General features: G+C 44.5%; 1 protein-coding gene across 4 annotated transcripts in view; it reads left to right on the top strand.

Moving 5' to 3' along the window:
• Window positions 1-24,713, top strand: part of RABGAP1L (RAB GTPase activating protein 1 like) — a 218,735-nt gene that overhangs the window by 101,530 nt on the left and 92,492 nt on the right. For all 4 annotated transcript variants that reach the window (XM_077332520.1, XM_077332521.1, XM_077332518.1 and 1 more), the window contains 2 exons: window positions 7,215-7,328; window positions 22,628-22,702. In XM_077332520.1, coding sequence (XP_077188635.1) covers window positions 7,215-7,328; window positions 22,628-22,702 — 189 coding nt within the window. The remainder of the gene's footprint in view (window positions 1-7,214; window positions 7,329-22,627; window positions 22,703-24,713) is intronic.

Genomic DNA, 24,713 nt, shown 5'->3' with positions numbered 1-24,713 from the left:
TGGATAGATGTTAGGTAGGTAGAAAGACAGATAATGAAGTTGAGTGCAGAATGCCCTGGAAGCTTTCATGTGGAGTATGATCGTCCCACACTCACAACGTGTATCCAAATAAGATCAGCTTAATGGCTCTCAGTAACCATGGATGAAAAGGGGTTTAGCCTAGCCAGCATAAATGCCCTTCTATACTGTGGCACTGTGGAATAAAATTAAAGGGGAATAGGCCATGAGTGGCTACTGAACACACCCGTCATGCTTTCTCCTACGCACTTTTAAAATCCAGAGATCTCACTTCTAACTTGATTTGTCTCATATGCTTTGTTTGGGTTAAAGCTCAACAACTGAAGCTTTCAAAACGTTCCATAGCAGATCTTCTCGAATAAGACTTAGCTCTCATCAGACATGAGCATCTTACGATATAACAAAAATGCCCTTAACCTCGATCCAGAAACTGCAGCTAGTCCAGAATGCTGCAGCCAGGATCCTCACAGCAACACCTCGAAGGTCCTACATTCGGCCCATCCCTCAATAACAGCGCTAGCTGCCAGAGCAGACTTAGGGTTCTGGTAATCACCTTTAAGGCCATACACGGTCTGGGCCCAGTGTACGTGATGGTGCTTTGAAACGTTCTTGTTTCGACATTCACGCTTCTCTTTTTTATGTATGTTGTCCTTTTAGCTCTATAAGCCCCAAAGATTATTTTCAGAGTTTAAGGTAGCAGTGGGAATCCTTTGGAATGTGTTCAAATATTTACTAAAATAATTATACCCTGCCAAGTCAGACACTTCCAAATAGTTTTTTTCACCATGTGCATAACTGTTAGTAAACACAATATGCAGGATTGTGTTGTACAGAATTATGTAGATAGAAAAACTCTGCATAAAAACAAAGATAAAGTTTGGAGCCTCCCTGTGGGCTGCAAAGCCCTGTCGCCGCCAGTGGGCGGGGGGGACTTTCCACTTCCTTTGGCCTGCTTTGCGGGCCAAAGGGAGCCGCGGCTACCCTCTCACACCCTCCTGCCTGCCGCCCCTTTCAAAGCCTATTTTTTAAAATGGGCTTTGATACTAGTTTATTATTTATAATTCAATTTTTGTACTGCCCTTCTCGGCTAGCTGTTTCAGGGTGGCGTACAACATAGAGTACAAAGACATCAGTTCCATTCGTTAAAACAGTAAAATTAATAATCCATAACAATAAATAATTTAAAATAACCTTTGAAACAATGAACAGAATGTTAGAACCAGTGATACTGAAATCTGGTCTGCCGGAGATATGGAAGCAATAAGGGGGATATGAAGGGGGGGAGGGAGGCACAGTCAGCTGACCTCAACTGTAAGCCTGGCAGAAGACCTCTATTTTGCAGGCCCCATGGAACTTAGAAAGTTCTGTCAGGACCCTGATCTCTCCTGGGAGCTCGTTCTACAAAGCAGGAACCAGGGCCAGAAAAAATCACTCCCAGGTTTCTGGCCAATTGTGCAGCAGTAGGTGCACCCTGTCCAGCTAGCATTCTGATCTGGACCTTTGTTCCTTAGCCACAGGACCTCCATCTTTGAAGGGTTCAGCTTCAGGTGGCTTGCTCTGAGCCATTCTGTCACCAGGCACTGAACCAACGAGCTCAGAGGAGCATCCATCTGGCCGTCCATCAGGAGCTGGAACTGGGTGTAGATAAGGACAGATTTATTATCTCCTGGAGCAGTCCTCCTAGCTTCTTGTTGCTTAGTTTTAGGAGCCATGGGGGGCAGGGACCTAGTGGGCAAATGGTAAGCCTATTGAAGCTAGCAGCCTATCTGTGTCAATTTGCACAGATTTCTGTAATTGTCAAACCACTGCTGCAGAGGTGACCAAGCTCTCGACCAGGTCCCATCCCAGGCTGATATACTCGCGTCCAGGGATGGTTGGTTCAGGGAATGCCCTTAAAGATCCTCTCAAACCAGATAGCGACCCCCTCCATACAGTGGAAAGGAAGAAGAGAGGATGCTGCTAGTTACCTCTCTGCTTGAGAGGAGACATGTGGAGCATAACAACAGGGATTCAGTTAATTACTCTCAGCATTCCACAATTAAGAAGGGCATGCTTACACATCAATCTCCAATTTTGATATATTTATTTGCTCCACTATGTTTTCCCCTGGAATTAAATCTGAACAAATGATGGCTGTATAAGTTAAGCTTGTTATTCCTGTTTGGTTCGTGCATCTGTTAAACATCTTCATTAGGCTGTATGCTAATTTTCCACTCACTCTCTCTACCTATATAGATGGACTGAATCTCTAAATGCTCTTAAAAAGGAATTTCTGTATAGCCTTCTTTAGTTTCTATAGCAAAGGGCCTGGCAAACAGCGGGGGACTGCTTTTCTAGGCTGACCACTTTCCTTGTTTATTAATACCCTTAAATGAGCAGTCTGTGACAACAACAGATGTGGATATTTGTGTTCTTAAAGGGCACATGAGAGCTGTTCACACCAAAATCATGCACCAGGACCAATAAATCAGAGAATGTGGAAAAGGACTGAGGTGCAATTGTTGGTGATAGAACTGATTGAGGAGTTGATGTTGAGCCTACTTAGAGACCGAGTTATGTCTTCCCTTAAATAGCAGGTTTAAAAGTTGGGGGTTCAGTTAGGCCTGTTTCTGCAGATGCATGGCCAGATTTCCTCTACAGCACACAGTGCCTTTCACCAGCTTCTATTGGTTCAAAAGATGCAGTTGTTGCCCAAATTAACAAACAATCAAGAAAAGGGGGAAAGCAAAAATAAGCTGAAAAACATGCAAACAAAGAAGGTTGAGCAACTATAATGTACATTTAACAAATACAAACTGTTTATTACACAGAATTTAGTGTAATATAACAAATTTAAGAACACATAAAAAGGGATATATTTAATTTTCACATCGATCACACAAATGTAAATCAAACGAGTATACCAAAAATATGAATGGCTGTGACCTGGTGTCTTTTGATTGAAAAGATCTTAATCAGATGTCAGTTCACTACCACACATTTAAAAACATGATGTAATTATGTATTATGCAAATTCTTTTGGCGCCAGCTTGGTGTAGTGGTTAGGAGCAGCAGCTTGTAATCTGGTGACTTGGGTTTGATTCCCTGCTCCTCCTCCACATTCATCCAGGTGGGTGACCTTGGGCTCGGTACAGCCCTTATAAAGCTATTCCAAGCAGTAATATCAGGGCTCTCTCAGCCTCACCTACCTCACAGGGTGCCTGTTGTGGGGAAAGGAAAGGGAAGGCGACTGTAAGCCGTTTTGAGACTCCTTTGCAGGGTGGTTTTTGATTTCAGACATATGAGAACTGGCTTTGGTGTTTTCATGTTCTTTGGGGTGTTATGTTATGACTTTATGTATTTATATTTCCCCAAATGGCCTTAAAAAGGGTTTGGAGAGGCAGTACGGAAATATTTTAAACTAGTAATAAAGCCCATTTATAAAAATGGTCAAGAAACGGGAGGCAGCGAGAGGGTGCGTGGCGTCAGTAGGGAGGCGTAGGTGGAGGGCACTGTGTGGTGACGTGTTGGGCTGGCGTGGTGCAGCGGGAGTCTTACAGGTCAGGCTGGCGTCGCGCAGGTCGGGCTGACAGGTCAGGCTGGCGTGGCGGAGCGGGAGTGGCACGGCCGGTCGGGGTTGGGGTAGGGGGAGGCGGAGGCGGAGGGGAACCGCGCATGGCCGGAAGTCAGCGCATGCGTGGTCTTTCTTTGTGGCGTGGGCGGGGGTAGCGTTGGGGAGGGAAGACACGCATGTGCGGAACGCCGCACATGTGTCGCTCAGTTTGTTAGCGTCGCGGCAGCCGTGTGGGTCGCATGGCCTGGCCGCGGCGCCGAGATTTCCGGGGGAGAACGGGGCGATGGCGGAGAGGGGTCAATGGCAATGGGCGAGACGGTCAGTAGGGGCGCGTGGGAGGGTGGCAGGTTGGGTGGCGGGGTAAAGGGTCGTGTTCGGGGGAGGGTTTTGGGGGGAAGCATGGCGCAGTCGTTGGGGTGTGTTGGGGGGGTGTTGGCGCGGTCGGCGATGGAGGAGGGGTCGAGCGTTGGGTTGGGCGGCCGTTGTTGGTTGGCGGTGGGTGCGGGGAAGCAGGCGGGAAGCGGGAGAGGTTTGGGGGGGGTTAGGAAGCGAAGGGGGGGTCGCGGTGGGTGGCGGCTCACCTGGGTTGTGCGGCGGCGTTCGGGTCACGGAGGTCAGCGGCGGTGGCGTGCTCGTGGCAGGAAGGCTAAATGGGAGGCATGGGATTCCTTCCCTGCTCTCTGGCCAAGTTGGAAGGGTGTGCGGCTGGAAAGGAGCAGGGCCGCCGCGTCTTCGAGCGGTTTACGGATGTGTTCTAGCAGTCATGCTATTCTTGGAAAGTAGAACAACAAGTTGAATGCCCATGTAATGGAGAAGGGGATCCTTTTAGAAATGTGCAAGATGTTGATTTGGGAAAGGAGGTGATGTTTTACTGAAAGGATCCAGGACACAATTTCAGCTGCTTCCTCTGATGTCTTATGGCAGCCATTATCTGCCGGCAGCTGCTTTGTGTCGTTCCCGTTCCCCCAAATCTGAATCTAATGATGCGGAATAGGCCTTGTGGACCATTCACTGATCTCTAGCACGATCACTATACGTGAGGGAAAGACTCAGCAATTGAAATAGCAAGCCAAAGGGCAGCAGGGGATGTTTACATGAAATTGATCGCATCTGTTTGTGCAATATTATATTTCTGTGCAGGGATCCTTGAAGCAGCATATGAAAACTTGTAATCATGTTTGTCAGATTATTAATTCAGATGCTGTAAAATGTAGTATATATTTTCGGTATACTATTTCCTTTTCTGGAAGCACCAGTAAATAGCTTAACTGAAAATCTGCCCTGGTTTGGGCAATCAAATATTACCATTATGGGCAATCAAATATTACCATTAAAGACTGAGATTTTTAGGTATACGCTGAATTACACGACAGAATTTTAATTACTCAGAATGCTTACAGTCGTAGCACTAAAAAATATGAATTTGCCTGTCAACTCATCTGATATTTCTCCTGTATCTCTAGTACAAAGTAGGAGTGTGCTGTAATGTGTCATGCATCTTTGGAACCAAAACCAGTTGTGGGATCAGTCCCTCTGCAGTGTCCTTACTGCTAAACATTTCTCTGCCTTTACATAAGGTTCAGTTGTTTCTGCACAGGTAATAATCATGATTCACTCCTAACTGCGAATCATTCAGTTTCAAACCGTGGTTTCTCGAACTGGTTAAGGAACCATGGTTAGCATTAATCATGGTTAACAAGGATGTAACACTAAATAATGATTAAATATGATATGGGTTCAAATTTTTAAAAACTCTGAATTCTACCAAATAAAGACCTGCATGGCCCTTATTCAGCTGATCAAAAATTGTGTACCTCCCCCTCCCCATTCCCATGGTCATTTTGAGTACTTTTTAAAGCAACTAATAAACGTGTAGGATAAATGCAAATGATACATGCTTATGTGTGTAAATCTATATCCCATATTATATTTTAGAATAATAATTTGGGATGGAGTATACTTTATGTACTTTTAATTTATGGTGTATTTTTTGTGTCCTGGCCTGTGACGCAGGCCAGCAGGGTCAATCCTAGTTAGTATTTGGATGGGAGGACACAAGGATTTCCATGGTCACTATGCCGGGGCAGGCAGTGGTGAACCACGTCTGAATGCCTCTTGCCTTGAAAACCCTCCGGGGTTACTGTAAAATAAGCTGCAACTTGGTGGCAGTTTCCACCACCATATTTTTCATTCCAGTTTAATGTGTATCATTTAAAACTTAAGACAAGAAGCCCTAATTCTGAGAAGGGAAAAGTTGCATCTACATTGGCCTAAATAACCTTTTAGTTTTCTTTCATTTTTAAGTTTAGTACTATTGCCATTTCCCCCTGATGAATTGTCATGGTCTCCCTCCCAATCTCCATGGGAGTGTTAGCTTAGAGTGGGTCCGAGGGCCCTCCTTCACCCCTCCCTAACCCCCACATTCTTTCCATTTTTCTGTACCTTACCCCCTCTCCTCCATCCCACGTATGACCTGTAGAGTCACTCTCCTCAAAGAGTTCTTCCTTATCTATCTTTGACCTTGGTTCGCACAGAGGGGTTGGAAATTTACTGCCAGGAATGGCAGAGAAAGCAGACTGGTTGTCTCCTCTATTCCTGCCTTTTAGATCAAAAGCCTACCCCATGAGAACCTTTTCTCCCGCTTAAACTGTCTCCCCTATATATAGACCCAAGGGGGCCATCTGTGCTTGTCTCTGTCAACCATGCTGTTCTTGCCATACTTTGTCCCGCTTCAACGTATGGAACCCTTCACTAAAGACTGATTTCTTTGCACCACATGTGTATGGAGCAGCTCTCTATGAGGGGGTCTCTTCTGGTTAGCCCACGGTTTGTGACATGAATACTACTTGTCTGGATTCCAATCTAGGAGAACTCACCTTCTATGTTTTTAATTCCTATTATTAGGATCCCAGTACTGTCATCTATCTAGAAATAACATTCTAATTCAGTAAAAACAAACTGGTTTATTTTAATATGTTCAGAGTAATCTAGCAATTAACTTTTCTCCTACATCTCATGTCTTAGAAATACTACACTCACAATGGGTGCTGACTTCTTAGATTGGCTGGAAAAAGAAATCACGGAGCCAATGTCCAATGGCAGTTTAATAACAGGGATCTGGACTTTATTCATCATTGTGGGCCGTTCTCTGCGATGAAAACAGATCTCTTGTTAGCTAGGATTACTGTCATGGCTGATAAACCCCATAGTCCAATTTACTCTCAGACTAGGCAAAATAGTTTGTTCATTACATACTTGTCTCCTATTAAAAACATTGATATTGTTGTTGCAAATTCTTACTACTTTGGTTTAGGAAGGCATTAGTAATTTGCCAGAATCTTAATTAGACACCTGGTTTTTCCAAGATACCTCATACAAGTGCAGTGATTGAAATATTTGTGTTTATGAATGCAATAATCATGCCCTCGATATCTTATTAAATGACTAATCTTTTCCTGCGTCTTAAATTGGTACATTCATTTTCTGAATTCTATCCTGACATGGTGGTCAATTGATTATGGCAGTGGAAGTTGTGTTGGGTGGGGAATCTGTCAAAGATTTGCTCCCATGATGCATTGACTGTACTTTCCACTCACTGATTTACTTGCACTTTAAATATATTATGCTATTCCTCATTTTGCAGGAATCTCCCCAGGAGAGTGTGATTACCCGAGACATTCATCGTACATTCCCAGCACATGACTACTTTAAAGATACAGGAGGAGATGGGCAGGAATCTCTTTACAAGATATGTAAGGTATGGCATACCTTGTTGTACATAATATGTATCACAAATGTGTTTTTTGTGATGATACAGTGAGTTAAAAGAATCATCTTAGGTGTGAGATTTCTCTTTTAGGTCTCTTTCTTTATTGGCTGTTGCAGGGGATTTTTGTTTTAAGTCTGTCATATTCCTACAGCTTTTCTATTTCAAAGTCAAGTGTTCTTTCCCAGTCACCTCCAAGTTCTCTTTTGTTTATTGTGTCCATAAAGGGGAAAGGTTATTTCTTTGAACCTGGTAAGAACACTCAGATTCTTCCCTGATGGAAAATTACTAGCTTCCAGGTTTCCTGGGTGGTCACTGATTACCTGCAGGTTTTAGTGTCACAAGAAAAATTCTTTCTTCACTTTCTTGCAGCATTAACATATGAATTGGTGTCTTCCTTGCCTGGCAGCTTGAAGGCTAGGTGGAGGAGCCTAAGCTTCAACCTTCTGCCTATCTTTAAAAACATGATAACATAAAGCCTTACAACAATAAAATCCCCAAATCTTACCCCAGCAAAATACACCTAACAATGAAGTACAATAAGATGGCGGTACAACTAAAAGATCTCCCCAGTCTCCAATACAGTTGATATGATGGGCTGGAGTAGCTGGGGGTATGGATTACAACAGGGTGGTTCTATATGGTCCAATACCCAAGAAATGGGGGGGGGATTTGAAATTCCCCGTTACTTATCATGCCCAACCTCAACCAAACGTTGAGAGCTCCGTTTTGCAGGCCCTGCTGAACCTCAAGAGCTCCAACAGTGACCGCAGCTCTTCAGGGAACTCAATCCACCAGGTAGGGACCAGGACTGAAAAAGCCCTGGCCTTGGTTGAAACTAGGCATGCTTCCTGGGGCCCCGGGACCATCAGCAGATTCATACCTGAAAAGAGATTAATGCTTCCTTGTTTGCTCAGGCAGGGTACAACACACACAAAATAAAGCTAACTTATTTAACATAGTAAGAGCCTCTTGTGGTGCAGAGTGGTAAGGCAGCGACATGCTGTCTGCCCATGAGGTTGGGAGTTCGATCCCAGCAGTCGGCTCAGCCTTCCATCCTTCCGAGGTCGGTAAAATGAGTACCCAGCTTGCTGGGGGGTAAACGGTAACGACTGGGGGAAGGCACTGGCAAACCACCCCGTATTGAGTCTGCCATGAAAACGCTAGAGGGCGTCACCCCAAGGGTCAGACATGACCCAGTGCTTGCACAGGGGATACCTTTACCTTTACCTATTTAACAAAGTATTTTATTTTATTAGTGATACTATGCACCCTGTGAACATGTGACTTCCAGGGGCGTGGCAGGGAGGCATGGCCAGATGGCATCACTTCCAGGGTTACTTGAAGCCTGAGGAATATATCAGGGGTTACTCCACAGTCAAAAGGCTGGTCTAGAAATGCAAGATGTAAGACTGAATACAGCAGCTGACAAAATAACAGCCATGATGAACTGTCTGGAATTTTATAAGGAACTTGTTGAATCCTTCACAATCTCTGTTCTGATCCTGGATAAGTCAGATATTCAGAATTTTTTTTTAAATCCTGTTTTCTTTACCATCATACAGTAAGTTTAATGTTTTGTGTCAGTGTATTATGGAATAATGCCGGTGACCTACTTTCATCCTTGCGTGCATCTTCAAAGGTGTCTTGCTACAGGAAACCTTAATAATTGGTAAAACTAGTTGTCTTAGCCACTTGTCCCGCTGAGACTGCAGTGTACAATTTAATTTGAGACGTGTTGATGTTTCACGTTTTCTAGCGGAAGCAACTTGTGTTTATCAGGGAAGCAACTGCTGCGATGTTATTAGGAAGTTGTTAATATATGGGCAGTCTGTGTCCCAACTGATTCAGCTTAATAATTTGTCAAAACAAAACAACTCTCTCTGAAACAATCGCATCGATGTGAGCAAAGAGGACTGCAATTTATTTTGAAAGCTGCAGATGGCTGTATTGCAAAGCAGCTGCCTCACCTGCACTCTGCTTCAATGCATGCTCCCTGTCAACCTTCTTGGTTCACAGAGGAACTCTACCCTTCATCTCTTTTAACACTCTGTGATGATACTGGAGGACTGTTGCTTGGCCTTGGGTCCGTCTTGTCCGCCATGTTGTTTAACCCAATGCAGCGAGATGCCACCAATATGTGAGTGACACCCAGCTCTGTTTTTTCTTAACGGCTCATTTGCGTGGATCTGGGAAAGTCCTGAACTGATGCCTGGATGAAGACCAATAAACCGAAGCTCAATCCAGATAAGATTTAGGGCCAAACTACACAAGTCTTTTTAAATAGGTCAGGTCCGAGTTACCTGGGCCCAGCTTGTTTTCCCTGTAGCCACACAGAAGGAGAAGAGATGGTTCTTATATGCTACTTTTCTCTACCCAAAGGAGTCTCAAAGCGACTTACAGTTTCCTTCCCTTTCCTCTCCCCACAACAGATACCCTGTGAGGTGGGTGAGGCTGAGAGAGCCCTGATATCACTGCTCAGTCAGAACAGCTTTCTCAGTGCTGTGGCGAGCCCAAGGTCACCCAGCTGGCTGCATTGGGGGGAGCATGGAATCAAACCTGGCCAGATTAGAAATCCACACTCCCAACCACTATAGCACTACAGAGCAATCTGAAAGGACCCCAATTCAACACAGGACCCCACTGCAGGGGAGGAGGAGGCTTCTGCCTCCCCCTCATGCCGTTAGAGAGGTCAGTGAACATGGCAAATAAGCGAAAGTTTAAATACTATAATGCACACAATTAGATGGTCTCAGCATAGACCTTTTCACGTGCCCTCCTTAACACACAAGAACAGTTCCATATAGAAACTTTTTCTTTCAAGGGTAGTACTAACCTGAATAATCATGGCATAGGCATGAAAAGAATTATAATTATAGAAAATCTTGGAGTGGTGGACAAGACAGCAAATCAGATAATTTTGTTCTTTCTCTTCTATAAATTACGGTAAAGGTAAAGGTATCCCCTGTGCAAGCACCGGGTCATGTCTGACCCTTGGGGTGACGCCCTCTAGCGTTTTCTTGGCAGACTCAATACGGGGTGATTTGCCAGTGCCTTCCCCGGTCGTTACCGTTTACCCTCCAGCAAGCTGGGTACTCATTTTACCGACCTCGGAAGGATGGAAGGCTGAGTCAACCTTGAGCCGGCTGCTGGGATCGAACTCCCAGCCTCATGGGCGGAGCTTTCAGACTGCATGTCTGCTGCCTTACCACTCTCTGCCACAAGAGGCTCATCTTACGGTAGAGGAGTAATAAAATAAAGGATTTTTTTTAGAAGTTCAGAGGTTCAGAAGTTACCAGAGACTTTTTCAGCAGGAGATGCCATGGAAAGCCTCAGGGGAGGGTGGTATATAAATGTAATAAGTGGAATAAATAAAGTACCTGGTATCTTTCACAGGAACAAATGCACAACTCTGAGACCACTTCATTTAAAGGAGGGGGGACAACAGGTGACTCTTAATAATCTGAGAGCAAGCCTGTTATTCCTCACAGAAGGTTGTCCTACTGGGCTGAGGAATTCATAGCCACTCTCTGGAGCCTCTTCCCTCCTCCCTCCCAAACACTAATTCTGACCATAAACAAGGGCAGTTCCAAAAGACTGACCCAGATGTAAGGACAGATTTGTCATATGCATTACCAGCATGGGCTGTGAGACGGGGTGAGTCAAGCTCCTTTCAAAGGGGATAGTAAAAGGGCCATGTTGACCTGTTGATTTATACCTTAAAGGGAAAGTGTGGCAGAGTGATTCTTTTCCCCATTCAGGCTAAGAGTTTATAACATACATACTGTGCAGTGGCTGAATTGGGAGATGAAGTTCTAATTAACCTGCAGGCCATCAATCGCAATAGAGATGACCAGTGAAATGAAGCTAAAGGATTGCCGTGGAGGCTGTAACATCAGCTAAAAATGGCAATTTATTTTTCACTAGAATGCATGCTGAAGGCAAAAACCTTCTGAAAGAAATACATCTCCTCAGCCTCAAGAATAAGGTGAGGAAAAAATCAGAAAGATTAGATGCCCGCCCAATATTAATACACAAATTACATTGACGTTTATTGTGCACAATTTATAAAGTTACAAAGTTAAAAAAAAAACATGGAGCCCATAGGTTAATCATTGAAATCACAAAATATGCACCGTCTTCCTCGGAGATCTAATCCTGAGAACACATGTGATGAAATGGAAAATGCTTCCAGCAAGATAAAAAAAAAATTCAATTTATTCTCGATGAATATCAAACTCAATAAAAATGGAACTGATAGAAGAGGTCCATTTATCAAATGAGGTAATAGTAGTGTCCCTCCTCCTAGTCATGTGATCATTTTGGCAGGCAAGCAACAGGGAGGAGGGGGCCCTCCTAGCCAACTAGAAAGCTTTGGAAATCTTTTCCATAGCTGGCTTCACCCTCACAGTCTCCAATGTGGGACTGCATAGAAGCCATGTGATGAACAGGGAGATACAACTCTCCCACGGTAAATTTGAAAATGTGTATAAGCACAGGTTAAACAGAAGATCTAGAATTTTATTTATTTGCTTTTTTTTAGACCCCCTTTCCAGAGACCCACTGTAGTAACTATTGCCATAATTATTCCCCAGATCGCATATATGATACGGCCTCGTTCTTTATAATCAATGGATAAATGACATTCAAACTTTAATCATTTATTTTTTATTTTTCCACTTGTATGTTGCCCTTGGCAGAGGACTCAGGGTGACTTGCAACCATTATCTATATATATATAAAGAGTGGCTGGCACTTCCCATGAGGTGTTTGTAAGCCTCCAGAATGAGCCCTGCCCACCAGGAGCCTTTTAAAATATTTGGTGTGCTGGTGGGCTCTTTAACTCTTCCATCCCCGCAGCGTACAGAGAGAAGCCACTCTGCGCCCTGCAGCGGCGCCCTGCAGGGGCGCCGCGGTGGCCAAGGAAACAGCCAACACCTCTTCTGATGGGGAGAGATGCTGGCCAGCTCTTTAACTCCCTGCCCCACAGAGTACGGAGATAAGACTCTGTACCCTGCAGGGGCGGTGTGGGGGCCCACAAGCTGGCCAGCACCTCTCCAGATGGGGAGCTGTTCTCCACATCAATCCAGCTTGATGGAGTGGTGAGGAGTACAGACTTCTAATCTGGTGAGTTGGGTTTGATTTCGTGCTCCCCCCACATGCAACCAGCTGGGTGACCTTGGGCTCACCACAACACTGATAGAGCTGTTCTGATTGAGCAGTAATTTCAGGGCTCTCTCAGCCTCACCCACCTCACAGGGTGTCTGTTGTGGGGAGAGAAAGGGAAGGCAAATGTAAGCCGCTTTGAGACACCTTCGGTAGAGAAAAACGCCATATAAGAACCAACTCTTCTTCTTCTTCATCAGGTAGAGAAAAATGGCATATAAGAACCAACTCTTCTCCTTCTCCTTCTCCTTCTCCTTCTCCTTCTCCTTCTCCTTCTCCTTCTCCTTCTCCTTCTCCTCTTCTCCTTGAGTTCCAGAAAGAAGAAAGCAGTGTATTGAAAAAGATGGTCTAATTCTCAGTACTCATTCTTTTATCCTTCACTCCTTGCTTTTAAGCTATGAGAGTCAGGTTGTAAAAATCAAACATTTGCCTCCAGAATGTTTCCTGATTGTAAAAAACAAAACAAAAAAACCCCCAACCTCAAAACCAAGAAGCATTGGAAGCAATTCAGTGGTGGCGAGATTGTAAATGCTCGTATTGAAAGTTGGTACCTTTGTCTAAAAATAACAGCAGCTATTATTATGTAACTGTTGCCCTCGGTAGGGAGCACCACGCATTGTCAATCACTTGTTACAGGAATGTTCATCGGTCTTAAGAATGTTATTATATTTTTTACAAAGAAAATGGTGGAAGCATTCAAAATGGAAAACAAATGACTAAGAGATCTCAGCAAGGATATGTTGATAGGCCCTGTTCTCCTCTGCGTAACGTAGCCGTGCCCACACGCATGTAGGAGAATACATGTACTCTTGATTAGGGCCTCCCTTCAAATTAACAAATATACACAGTCCTGTTCCTATCTCGCCTCAAGATAAGTGTATTCATTTCCCCACTTGAGTACATGCAGATGCAGTTTACAGGGCAGCCAAACAGGACAGCAACAAAATCCCCCAGCCCCTAAGTATCCCATTATATATCTTATATTCCATGAAAAAAAAGAGGATGTAAAGGAAAGGCTGGGCAGGAGAGAAGTGGAAGAACAGCACCCACTTTGGCATCTCCCTGTGTCAGATACAGATCTAGCAAAGGCTTCTAGGAATTCCCCGTCCATTTCCACAGTACAGGTTTACCTTAGAATCATAGAGTTGGAAGGGGCCATACAGGCCATCTAGTCCAACCCCCTGCTCAATGCAGGATCAGCCCTAAGCATCCTAAAGCATCCAAGAAAAGTGTGTATCCAACCTTTGCTTGAAGACTGCTAGTGAGGGGGAGCTCACCACCTCCTTGGGCAGCCTATTCCACTGAACTACTCTGACTGTGAAATTTTTTTTCCTGATATCTAGCCTATATCGTTGTACTTGTAGTTTAAACCCTTTACTGCGTGTACTCTCCTCTGCAGCCAATGGGAACAGCATCCTGCCCTCCTCCAAATGACAACCTTTCAAATACTTAAAGAGGGCTATCATGTCCCCTCTCAACCTCCTTTTCTCCAGGCTGAACATTCCCAAGTCCCTCAACCTATCTTCATAGGGCTTGGTCCCTTGTTTTAACCTTGTTTTAACGTCGAATCGAAGCCCCATTTTATTTATTTATTTTTAAATTTGCGGCACATATTCTGCCCGATGGCTTTTAAACTGGAGTCAATTGTGTGTAATGTTTCTGAAGTTGATTCAGAAGTGGTCCAGGCCACTTCCCATCATGCATCCCGGAATGAACAAGGCTTTATTTAAGCCCATAACCTGAGTTCACGTGTTTCCCCCACTCCCCCCATACACATAATACTGGAACATACATTCTTTTTTTAAAAAAGAAAAGGCTCACTTTGTAATGTGGCCACTCTGCTTGGGAAGAGAGTGCAGCTGGGAAGGTTGCAGAACGAAAGCAGCTGTTGCCCTCTTGGACGGTCATCAGTCTAGAGCAGGGGTAGTCAAACTGCGTGCCTCCAGATGTCCATGGACTACAATTCCCAGGAGCCCCTGTAGTCCATGGACATCTGGAGGCACGCAGTTTGACTACCCCTGCTCTAGAGCCCTGCTGCAGCTGCTGCTGCCACCACCAAGAACTCTGGTGGGAGAATGTCTCCCGTATCCCTCCTGCTTTCCCAGTTGTCCTTGAGAGGGAACCCAGGCAATGGCTAGCAGGGAGGGAGGGAGGCTGCCCCCGCCTGCCTGCCTCTTCCCTACCAGGTGCCACCAGCTCAAAAGATTGATCTGAAGATCTCTCCCCTCCCTTGGCTGTCCCCTACTTTCCTTCTTCCCCTCCTAGTTGAACTCTCTCCCCAAGCAGAGCACCTTCTTTGGGCTCTGAAATGTTGAAAGGAAAGTAAACCCCAGTGTGGCGTAGTGGTGAGGATGCTGGATTAGGATTGAGGGGAACTGGATTCAAATCTCCACTGTGTGACGAAGAACCTTGGGTGACCTTGAGCCAGTTGCTCACACTCAGCCTTTTAATTTACAGGGTTGTTGCGAAGATAAAACTGGGGTACGGGAGAAAGGTCCTCCTGAGATCCTTGGAGGACAGGTGGGATTAAAATGATATGCACGAGAAATAGGTACAAAACTAAATCAATTTAAGAGCTGGAACACAACTTTATTTAAAACATTTATAATCCCCCCTCAGTAGCGTTCTCATAATAGCTAACCTGATTTCCATAAAAATACAGTAAAACAATAAAACAACAGTACTGAAATGCTGTCAATACTAAAAAAAAATACAAGGAGTTCACTGACAGCACAGCAGCAGTAACTATAGCAACCGTGAAGATGATGCGATCATAAAAAAAAAAAGATTACCTGTTGCCTCAAAGGTCTAGGAAAATAAAAATGTCCTCATGTGGCAGCTGAAGACCAGGTGCAGGTGAGGGGATGCAGGAAGGGAGCCGTCATTTCTCAGAAAATGGGGGCCTGCCAAACAGAGCTAAAGATCTCAGTGGTGCTACAACGGTGCTTCCTTACAATTAATCTAATTTTCAGGGCTATTCCACTAATTATGTGCATTGTTTCCTAGGATCACTAATTAGGTGATCCTGTGACATAATGATCTGCAAAATGTCCTATCATTAGACATCCCAAAATCAATTTCACACGCCATTATAAATTACAGAGCCCTTTCTGTTGTTTCAGAACTCATAGTTAGCAAATCAGGAGAACAATTAACAGTATGCTGTTTTTTTGTGTGTGAGATCATTATTGAGATGATGTAACATTCTGCATTGTGAAGGTGTCCTTTGTAGTAGCTTTGGAAGCAAGTATAATCTAAACAGCAGCTCTCCTGAAGCTTGGCGTTAAGTTGCTCTAGTGAACCGCCTACCTTTTATAACTGGAATGAATGGTCAGTTTTTGTGTGTGTGAATCACCTGCCGCTGCTGAGAATCAGAAACAGCTTTGGGACGTCCTTTTCTTATTCTGCTGAGACCTCTTTTTACTGTAAACATTAATCTGGATGTCCAGATATGTTCTTTGAGAGGCACAGCTGGATTTGCAACCAGGATTTTGTTAAGGCATTGCAATGAGCTTGTGACCTTTGTTGCATAAGTGTGCTTATGGGGACAAGTGTCGCCTTCCCAAGGTCTAACTGAAGTCTGGATCCTGAAGAACTGCAAGTGTCAGAAACGATGCAAAAGCTTACATAAAAGAAAGAAAGAATAGGTTTCCTTCCATTTTCCCTTTTTGCGGCTGCAGCTTCCCCCACTGCCACTGCACTGCTTCGCATCCTATATCTTCCCTGAGCAAAGATCATTCACACTTGACAGTTGTGGCATCCCTATAGCAGCATCCTCTGTAGGATGCCAGCCGTATCCTGCACCCAGGTGGCTTCTACCACTTTGGCCATATCATGAGAGGAGGAATGGTGCCTGGCCTAGAATGAGAGTTGGTCCTTATATGTCGCTTTTCTCTATCCGAAGGAGGCTCAAAGCGGTTTGCAGTCACCTTCCCTTTCCTCTCCCCACAACAGACACCCTGTGAGGTGGGTGAGGCTGAGAGAGCCCTGATGTCACTGCTTGTTCAGAACAGCTTTCTCAATGCTGTGGCGAGCCCAAGGTCACCCAGCTGGCTGCATGCCAGATTAGAAGTCCATACTCCTAGCCACTACACCAAACTGGCTCTCAACAACAACTCCAGACTTCCAAAGAATCACATCAGTCATCTCATAAGGGCAATTTCTGACCAGATCATCCCTATTGCTGTGCATTCTTTCGAAGGCCAACCCTTGCTTTTCCTGTCAATTTGAAGGCAAAAGGAAGTGTAGAGACTCTGTTGAGAAGATTCTTTCGGGTTTCGCGTAGCTGCAGAATGAGCCACTGTGGTAGGTTTGGTTGGCCACTGAAGAGTTAACTGCCATTTTAGATCAAATTTTTTACTCAGTCGGTAGGGAAAGTTATAAATAGCTTTTATTCTGAGAGATTGCATTGGGCTAGCCAGATGGCTTTGATTACATATGCCACATGATATTTAAAAGTAATAATTTCAAGCAAACCAGATAAGAAAGGCGATGAGTAACGGTGAGCATGCGCCCCCCCCCCTTTTCAGTACCAAACTGATATTTTAAATGCTTTTCATCAGTATGGTGCTGTTAACAGTGGAAGAAATGATAGTCTGTGCTAAATTATGAACCAATATATGTTGGGTGTCATCATGTAAGAAAGGCAGAATTGCTGAAGGCCTTTCAAAATTCTTATCTTTGTTTTGATACTATTGGATGAAAATCTTTTTATTGATTAAAAGACAGATTAAGGTTTTAGGCAATAGAATTTAAGTAGAGGAATCTTTCATCTTTATCTGTTGGCAATATCTCAGGGCCACTTTTTGGAATAAGGCTGCTTCACTTAGTTGCCAAGTCAAGTCAAACTTTATTGCAGTGGTCCCCAACCCCCGGTCCGGGGACCGTTACCGGTCCGTAGATCAGTCAGTACCGGGCCGTGGCGCCTCCTCGTCCTCCTTCCTGGCTGTTGCCTTGGGGGCTACCCTGCCACTCTACCGCCAGCTCACCTTTGGTGCTCTCTGGCAGCCGCCATGGCTGGGGCTCCCCCTTGGTGTGGCACTGTGCAGCTGCTGCTGGCAGCACCTCCCAGCGGGTGGCAAGAAGTCAGGGGCGCTGGCAGAAAAGCAAGTGGAGCAGGGGCTCAGGTGGCGCCGACGTCCCTCAGCAAAAGACTACCCCCCCCCCCGGGCCTCAGTAAAATTGTCAAGCGTTGACCGGTCCCCGGTGATAAAAAGGTTGGGGACCACTGCTTTATTGCACTAGGCCATAGCCATCGCAAGATCAAACACGCAATAAAATTGTTTGCTACAGTAGATTAGTTCAAAACAAACACTGATCTGTCACGGTTATCAACTAAACAGTGTTAAAATTACATATATACTCACTAGCTATTTGTCCACGGTATTTGCCACAAAGCCGAAGGAGCTCATTCTGCCGCAAAACCAGCTCGAATCTTTCTTGCGGTCAATGCAAAGGTGGCATTTGTGTCACAAATGGATCCGTAACAGAAAGCAAATACCTTAATTTATCATGAGCTGAAAAAATGCCCCTGGAATAATTTTATATAGACATTTTCTCCCCAGATCTGTGTAAAGTGCACATTTCAATAGATAGTGTGGAAGATCTTCAACTACTGGGCCAAGCCGGGACGAGTCGGGGCAGTGGGACAAGCCGCCCGCAGCTCTGCCGCCTCTGTCCATCATGTCCTTGGGTGGTGGGACGAGCCGTCCTGCGCTTCTTCTGTGGCATCATCATCACAGGCATTGGGCGAGGTGTTGGCGGCGTCCATGTCTGCAGGGTCAGGGCTAGCAGACCAGGCTACACTTCCCCCAGTGTGAACTCTCACGCTGTTGGGTGGGTAGGGAGATGGGGGTTGGGATGAGTCCGGGCTCCTACTCCCAGCTGGGATTCTTTTGGGATATCCTTTGTTAGAGATCCTGATGGGGTCCCACTTTAATTTTTTTCAATGTGTCAGAATGTAATTGGTGCAAAAGGTACAAAAGGCGCTTATCCAAATTTGTCCTGTCCAGTTTCTGCCAAAGCTTCTCCATATCGATCGAGTCAAAGGCTGATGCTAAATCAACAAAAGCCACATATAAAGTTTTGGTTGGACCATTCCTTCTAGAAGCTGCCAGATGGTAAAGAGTTTGGCAGTAATCTGTTGTGGAATGTCCTTTTTTGAACCCTGCTTGGTTTGGAAAGATTACATTATTTCTATCAACCCTGTCTTCCAGTTTTTTAAGTAAAAATTTTCCCTAGATCTTAGAAGAGATGTTTAGTAAGCTAAATGGACAGTAATTTTGTGGGTCTGTTTTATCCCCTCTTTAATGTATTGGGACTACAATGCTTGTCCTTCAACCTTCTGGGAATATACCTATGCTGTTAATTTGCATAAACACCTTGCCTAAAATCGGAGACCACCAGTCAGAAAAGGCTTTAAAGAAGTTAGAGGGTAGCAGATCTTCCCCAGGTGATTTGCCTGAAGCCAGTGCTACAATTATACCTCTGACCTCTGTTGCCGTGACCAGGGCCCATAAAGGAAAACTTGCCATTTCAATACCATGTGGACTGCCATCTGTACCTGTGAGCTGAGATAAGTGGCTCACAGTTCCAAAAATTATTGAAAAGTGATTGAACCAGGTGTTCGCAGAGATTTAGTTTCCCGATTGCTGATCAAATTCCTTGGACTAGGAGTTATCAACCCCCAGAAATGTGCCTCATTTTTCTCTTTAGTTGTTATCTCTAATTCCTTCAACATACCTTTTGCATAATCTTTTAGATGAGATTTTTTTCTTTTAGATGAGATTTTTGAATTGTACTTTTAACTTGGCTGCCCTTAGCATGCTAGATTCGCTCTTATCCTATCTGGTCTGTCTCAGGCTCTTTATTAACTTCACTTCACTTAGTTGTCAAAATTGTGTTAAATTAGAGGCAGGGACAGAAGATATTTGTAAAAAAGAAAGAGGAGAGTGAAAGAATTTCTGTGCTTACGTGCACAGTTGGTCCAGGAACACAATTTCCTGTCTACACTCATTTGTAGACTTTGCCTGCAGTTGCTGATCTTTTACCCAAACAAGTTCAAGCCCTTCTTGAGTCCCAGTTCTATGGGCATGGATGTAGCTTCACACTAAATCACACATATAGTACATTACCATGACTTGCGTGCCGTTTCACCTTGGGACAGCATGAGTACAGGCCAGCCAAGGAAAAGATTTCCAAAGGTTGTAAACTAGGAGCACCCCTTCTCTCTCTGGCACTTTCCTGCCAAAATGATCACATGACCAGGAAGACGGGCGCTACTCCCCCAGTTCTCTCTTTGCAGCTGCAGAGAGGAGCCCCACTATTGATCTGTGTTCATTCTTGAGGCTGAGGAGATTTGTTTCACTCAGAAGTTTTTTTTTTATGGTCACCAATAGTAATCTTAGCAAGGGGTCCTCCATGGTGTCTTAAGAGCTTCATGCCTACCTCCTTAACTGAGTGAACTTTCTAATCTCCCAATGTGAGTCTGCACAGAAGACGCAATGAAAAGATAGGGTTGCACTTACCTATAACTGTTATTCATCAGGTGGTCTTTTGTGCAGGCCCACATCCTTCCCTCCTGCCCCGCTGTGAACTTTCTGGAACCTTAGTTACTTGGAATTTCCACTGGTGGCAACGAAAGAGCTGCGGGAGTAATGCTCCTTCTTCTGGTCAGGTGATCATTTTGGTGGGAAAGTGGCAGAGGGAGGAGGGGCTTTCCTAATCTATGAGAAAGCTTTGGAAATCTTTGCCACAACTGGCCTGTGCACCTGTTCTAATATGTGCCTGCACAGAAGGCCACTAGACCAGCGGTTCTAAACTGCTTTTAGCTGGCGACTCCGGCGGCGGGGTCGGCGCACACACACATGCACGGGCGTCATCCGCGGGCACGCGCACACAGGGGCACAGCACTCAGGCAGTGTAGAGGCAGCCACTGCCACTGGCGACTGCCTGCCGCCCGCCACAGCTGCCTGCTGCCTGCCACTGCCTGCTGCCACTTGCGGCTGCTGTCCACCGCCATTTGCGGCCACCGCCGCCCCCCACCGATTGTGGCCACGGCCACCCTCTGCTTGTGCCCACCACCGCTGGCCACTGCCGCCATGGCAGCAATAAACTTGGGGACCCCACAGACTGAAATATCACCACTCCATTCCAAAACAGTATTGTCCAAAGCAGTTTACACAGAAATCATAAAAGGATAATGTCAATATAACGGAACCAGAAAATTACGATAAAAATGGCATAGAAAGTTTTGTACATACATTTTCAGAGTCAGATCTAAGTTCCTCCAAACAATTTTATGTTCCTAAAATATCCTGTTTGAATCATGTACCACATGTTTGTTCAATTATCTCATCACCAAGACTATGTAACTGGCAAAGTTCTGGGAGAGATAAGAAGAAGGCTTTGATTGATGAAGGACATTTGAGGTATGTGCGGTAAAAGGCATGACAGTGGTTGGTTCTACCATATGCTTGAATTGAGAAGTTCATGTTGATGGTATTGTCAGGCATTACTTGTTAGTATAATTGATGCTACAGAAATAGTGCCTGTGTGGGAGAACTCTTCAGCTGAAGACTGTTGTATCATTTTCAGGAGGGTGGGGATGTTTTGATATTGCCATTTGTACCCACCATAGATCTATACAGTTTTCTAGCCAGGAGTGTGGCCCTTGTTATTTTGCCGGCTTTTGGGGTATTTCAGGAAATGCTGTATTCCATGTCAGTCTCTTAATATGTATGGCTGCTGTGGGTGCTTGTTGGTTCATATGTTACTCTTGAAGTTTTATTTATCAATGTTTATAAGGGCCAGCTTGGTGTAATGGTTAAGAGCAGTGGCCTCTAATCTGGGGAACCTGGTTTGATTCCCCATTCCTCCACATGCCACCAACCTTGGGACTTCACATGCAGCCAGCTGAGTGACCTTGGACCAGTGATGGTTCTCTCAGAACTCTTTCAGACTCACTAATCTCACAAGATGACTGTTGTGGGGGAGAGGAAGGGTAGGTGATCGTAAGTTGCTTTGAGATTCCTTTGAGTAGTAAAAAGCAGAGTACAAAAAGCAGGGTTCATTCATTCATTCTTGTATTTATATACCGCCCTCCCTGAAGGCTCAGGGCGGTTTACATGAAACAAGAACAATACAGGAAACTTAATTTGTAATAGCGTGGTGATAACAATAACAGTAACTTAGTAATAACAATAACATTATAGAACGGTGAAATATTGCGAAGAGCATTGAATTCAACTCTTACTGAGGCCCAGTGGGTTGGTTTTACCAGGCCCAGGGTTGTGACTGTGTCTAAGAAACAACTTGCTAGCAAATCATTGTATGGTTTTAAACTACAGTACATTAAATTTTACTGGGAAATAGTCAAGTGCAGCAATGCAGAGATGCTGGAGGTGTACCAACATGAACTCTTGACTTTTCTTCGCATAGTAGATCCCTATGCTATATGACAGATGTCTCTTGAAATCCTTCTGAGCTTAATCATGGCAGTTCTGGGTTTCAGGAACAGCCTGCTTCTACTGTAGGGAGGATGCTATTAAAGAAAGGCAAGTCTGAACACTGATAGAGCGTCCTTCCTTCTTAACAACAACTTTATGATGTAGGCTAAACTGTGTGACTGGCTCAGTTTGGTGTAGTGTTTGGTGTAGTGGTTAGGAGTGCATACTTCTAATCTGGCATGCCGGGTTTGATTCTGTACTCCCCCACGTGCAGCCAGCTGGGTGGCCTTGGGCTCGCCACAGCACTGATAAAGCTGTTCTGAGTGAGCAGTGGTATCAGGGCTCTCTCAGTCTCACCTCCCTCACAGGGTGTCTGTTGTGGGGAGAGGAAAGGGAAGGCGAATGTAAGCCGCTTTGGGACTCCTTCGGGTAGAGAAAAGGGGCATATAAGAACCAACTCTTCTTCTTCTTCTTCTTCTTCTTCTTCTTCTTCTTCTTCTTCTTCTTCTTCTTCTTCTTCTTCTTCTTCAGTTGTGGGCTAGGGAGCTTCATGGTTCAGTAGAGATTTGAACCCTGGTCTCCCTTGTTCTAGTCTTGGCACTCTACCCATGGCATCAACGTGGGCTCTTAATTTAATTATTACTAACCTAATTAAACATATCCCTTTTTTCATTCCAGGCATATTCTGTATATGACGAAGAAATCGGTTACTGCCAGGGTCATTCCTTTCTTGTTGCTGTCCTTCTGCTTCATGTGAGTATATCACAGCATGAATCTCCCGACATTGCGAACCGTACTGCTCAGTTGACCCTACATGTGAAGATAAATATAGCTTGCGATCTTCCTTTAGCCCCTTAGAGCATCTTCCTTCTATTTCATTTTGTGGTTCCCATGAAGATAACCTTTTAGTTGGAGGTAAAGATACAAGGGGCCAGAAAAAACTGGAAACTGAGGAACATAAGATCTCTCCCTACACACATACACACATGCTGTTCCCATGGAAAAACTGGAAATGTTGAGGATTAAAAAAAAAATACTCAAATTAAATGTTTTCTCTTTTGAAAGGAGTGAAATGTTAAGACAAAAGTTTAATTACTCAAAATGCTTTCCCAGACTTATGTGTTCAAGTTTTTATGTAAAACAAAGATAATCTAAGGCATTAAACCATGGCTGTGCATCACGTAGACTGGGGCTTCGATCAAGTGATGTGCAAGCAGAAACATAAACAGACTTAGCACAGTTCTGTCCATGGCAGATGAGGCTGGCATGAAACAGCGCATCACCTTTGCAAGTGGAGGTAGGGACTGACGGAGAGTCCATTCTTAGTAATTGTTACAGAAACCAATGTGTCTCACTGGTGGTACGCATGCTGCTGGTTGAGAACCACTGCTCTGGATGGGTCTGAACTTTGTTCTGCACCAAGACAGAATGCTACAATTGTCCCTGAAAAAGTGACATAATGTCAGTGACAAGTAAACCTCCTTTTGCTTTTCAGCATTGTTAACTCAGTATCCAGATCTGAGCATAGCTGTGAGCAGTGTTAGATAGTAAATATTCCATTGGTTACAAAATTTATGTTTTTTGTTTTCACTTTCCTACCATTCCTACTTTGCAGGTGACTTAGACTAAACAACAGGTGCTTAGATATAATAGGATGTGGCAGTTTATACCTTTTACTTCAGCATATTTGCAGTTTTATATTTACAAAACTAAGGCGTTTGTATTTTTAACTTTCATGAATATGTCAGAGTTTATATATTTACAAAGTTATGGATGATCCCTTTTACATTTGTAAAGAAGTAATGAAAGTCAGGGTTTGGTAAAAAAGTAAGTAGTGCACATATATCAATTACCCCTGGAATTTCCATCTTCCCCTCCTGCAGCCACCTCACTGTTTTTTCCCATGTCTTACAGTTTTCTGAAAAACTTACATCTCTCGTTGGAGGGTCTTCTAAGGCTGCATTCAGAATTTACTGCAAGCTCCAGATAATCTAAGACAGGGGTAGTCAAACTGCGGCCCTCCAGATGTCTGTGGACTACAATTCCCAGGAGCCCCTGCCAGCATTCTCTGGCAGGGGCTCCTGGGAATTGTAGTCCACGGATATCTGGAGGGTTGCAGTTTGACTACCCCTGATCTAAGATTTGCGTGAACATGGCTTGTGCTTAGGCAAATACCTCCCTCCTCACCTTGAGAGCCAACGTGGTGTAGTGGTTAAAGAGTGGTGGCCTGTAATCTGGGGAACCGGGTTTGATTCCCCACGCCTTCACATGCAGCCACCTACGTGACCTTGAGCTAGTCACCATTCTCTTAGATCTGTTCTCTCAGAGCAGTTCCAGCTCTCTCAGTCCCACTTACCTTACTGGGCGTCTGTTGTGGGGCGAGGAAGGTGCCTGTAAGCCGCTTTGGGACTCGCTTTGGGACTCGCTTTGGGTAGTGAAAAGCAGGTTCTAAAAAAAAACAGCTCTTTTTCTTCTTCTCTCACAGAATTAAGAACTCACAGAACAGAATTAAGAATTTGAAACAAACTCTGATTCCTCCTGATAAGTATGAATATAGCTGCCTGAGTAGGACATACTTTGTTTACTCCTCCAAACCATGGAGCCAGGTTTTAAACTATAATTGCACTCCTTGCAAGGAGTATGGGGGGGACTGAGCCACATTTGTGAGCATGGCAACAAGCCATGTTTATTCATGTTTGTCTCATAACTGAAGCTTTTGTAGTGTGTTGTGTGGGTAGACCAGGTCTTCAGTACTCCCAGATTC

This window comes from Paroedura picta, chromosome 4 (genome assembly GCF_049243985.1).
Source record: "Paroedura picta isolate Pp20150507F chromosome 4, Ppicta_v3.0, whole genome shotgun sequence".
In the NCBI taxonomy this organism is placed as follows: Eukaryota; Metazoa; Chordata; class Lepidosauria; order Squamata; family Gekkonidae; genus Paroedura; species Paroedura picta.
Note: the sequence above shows the minus strand (reverse complement) of the source record. Positions and strands in the feature narration are given on the sequence as shown.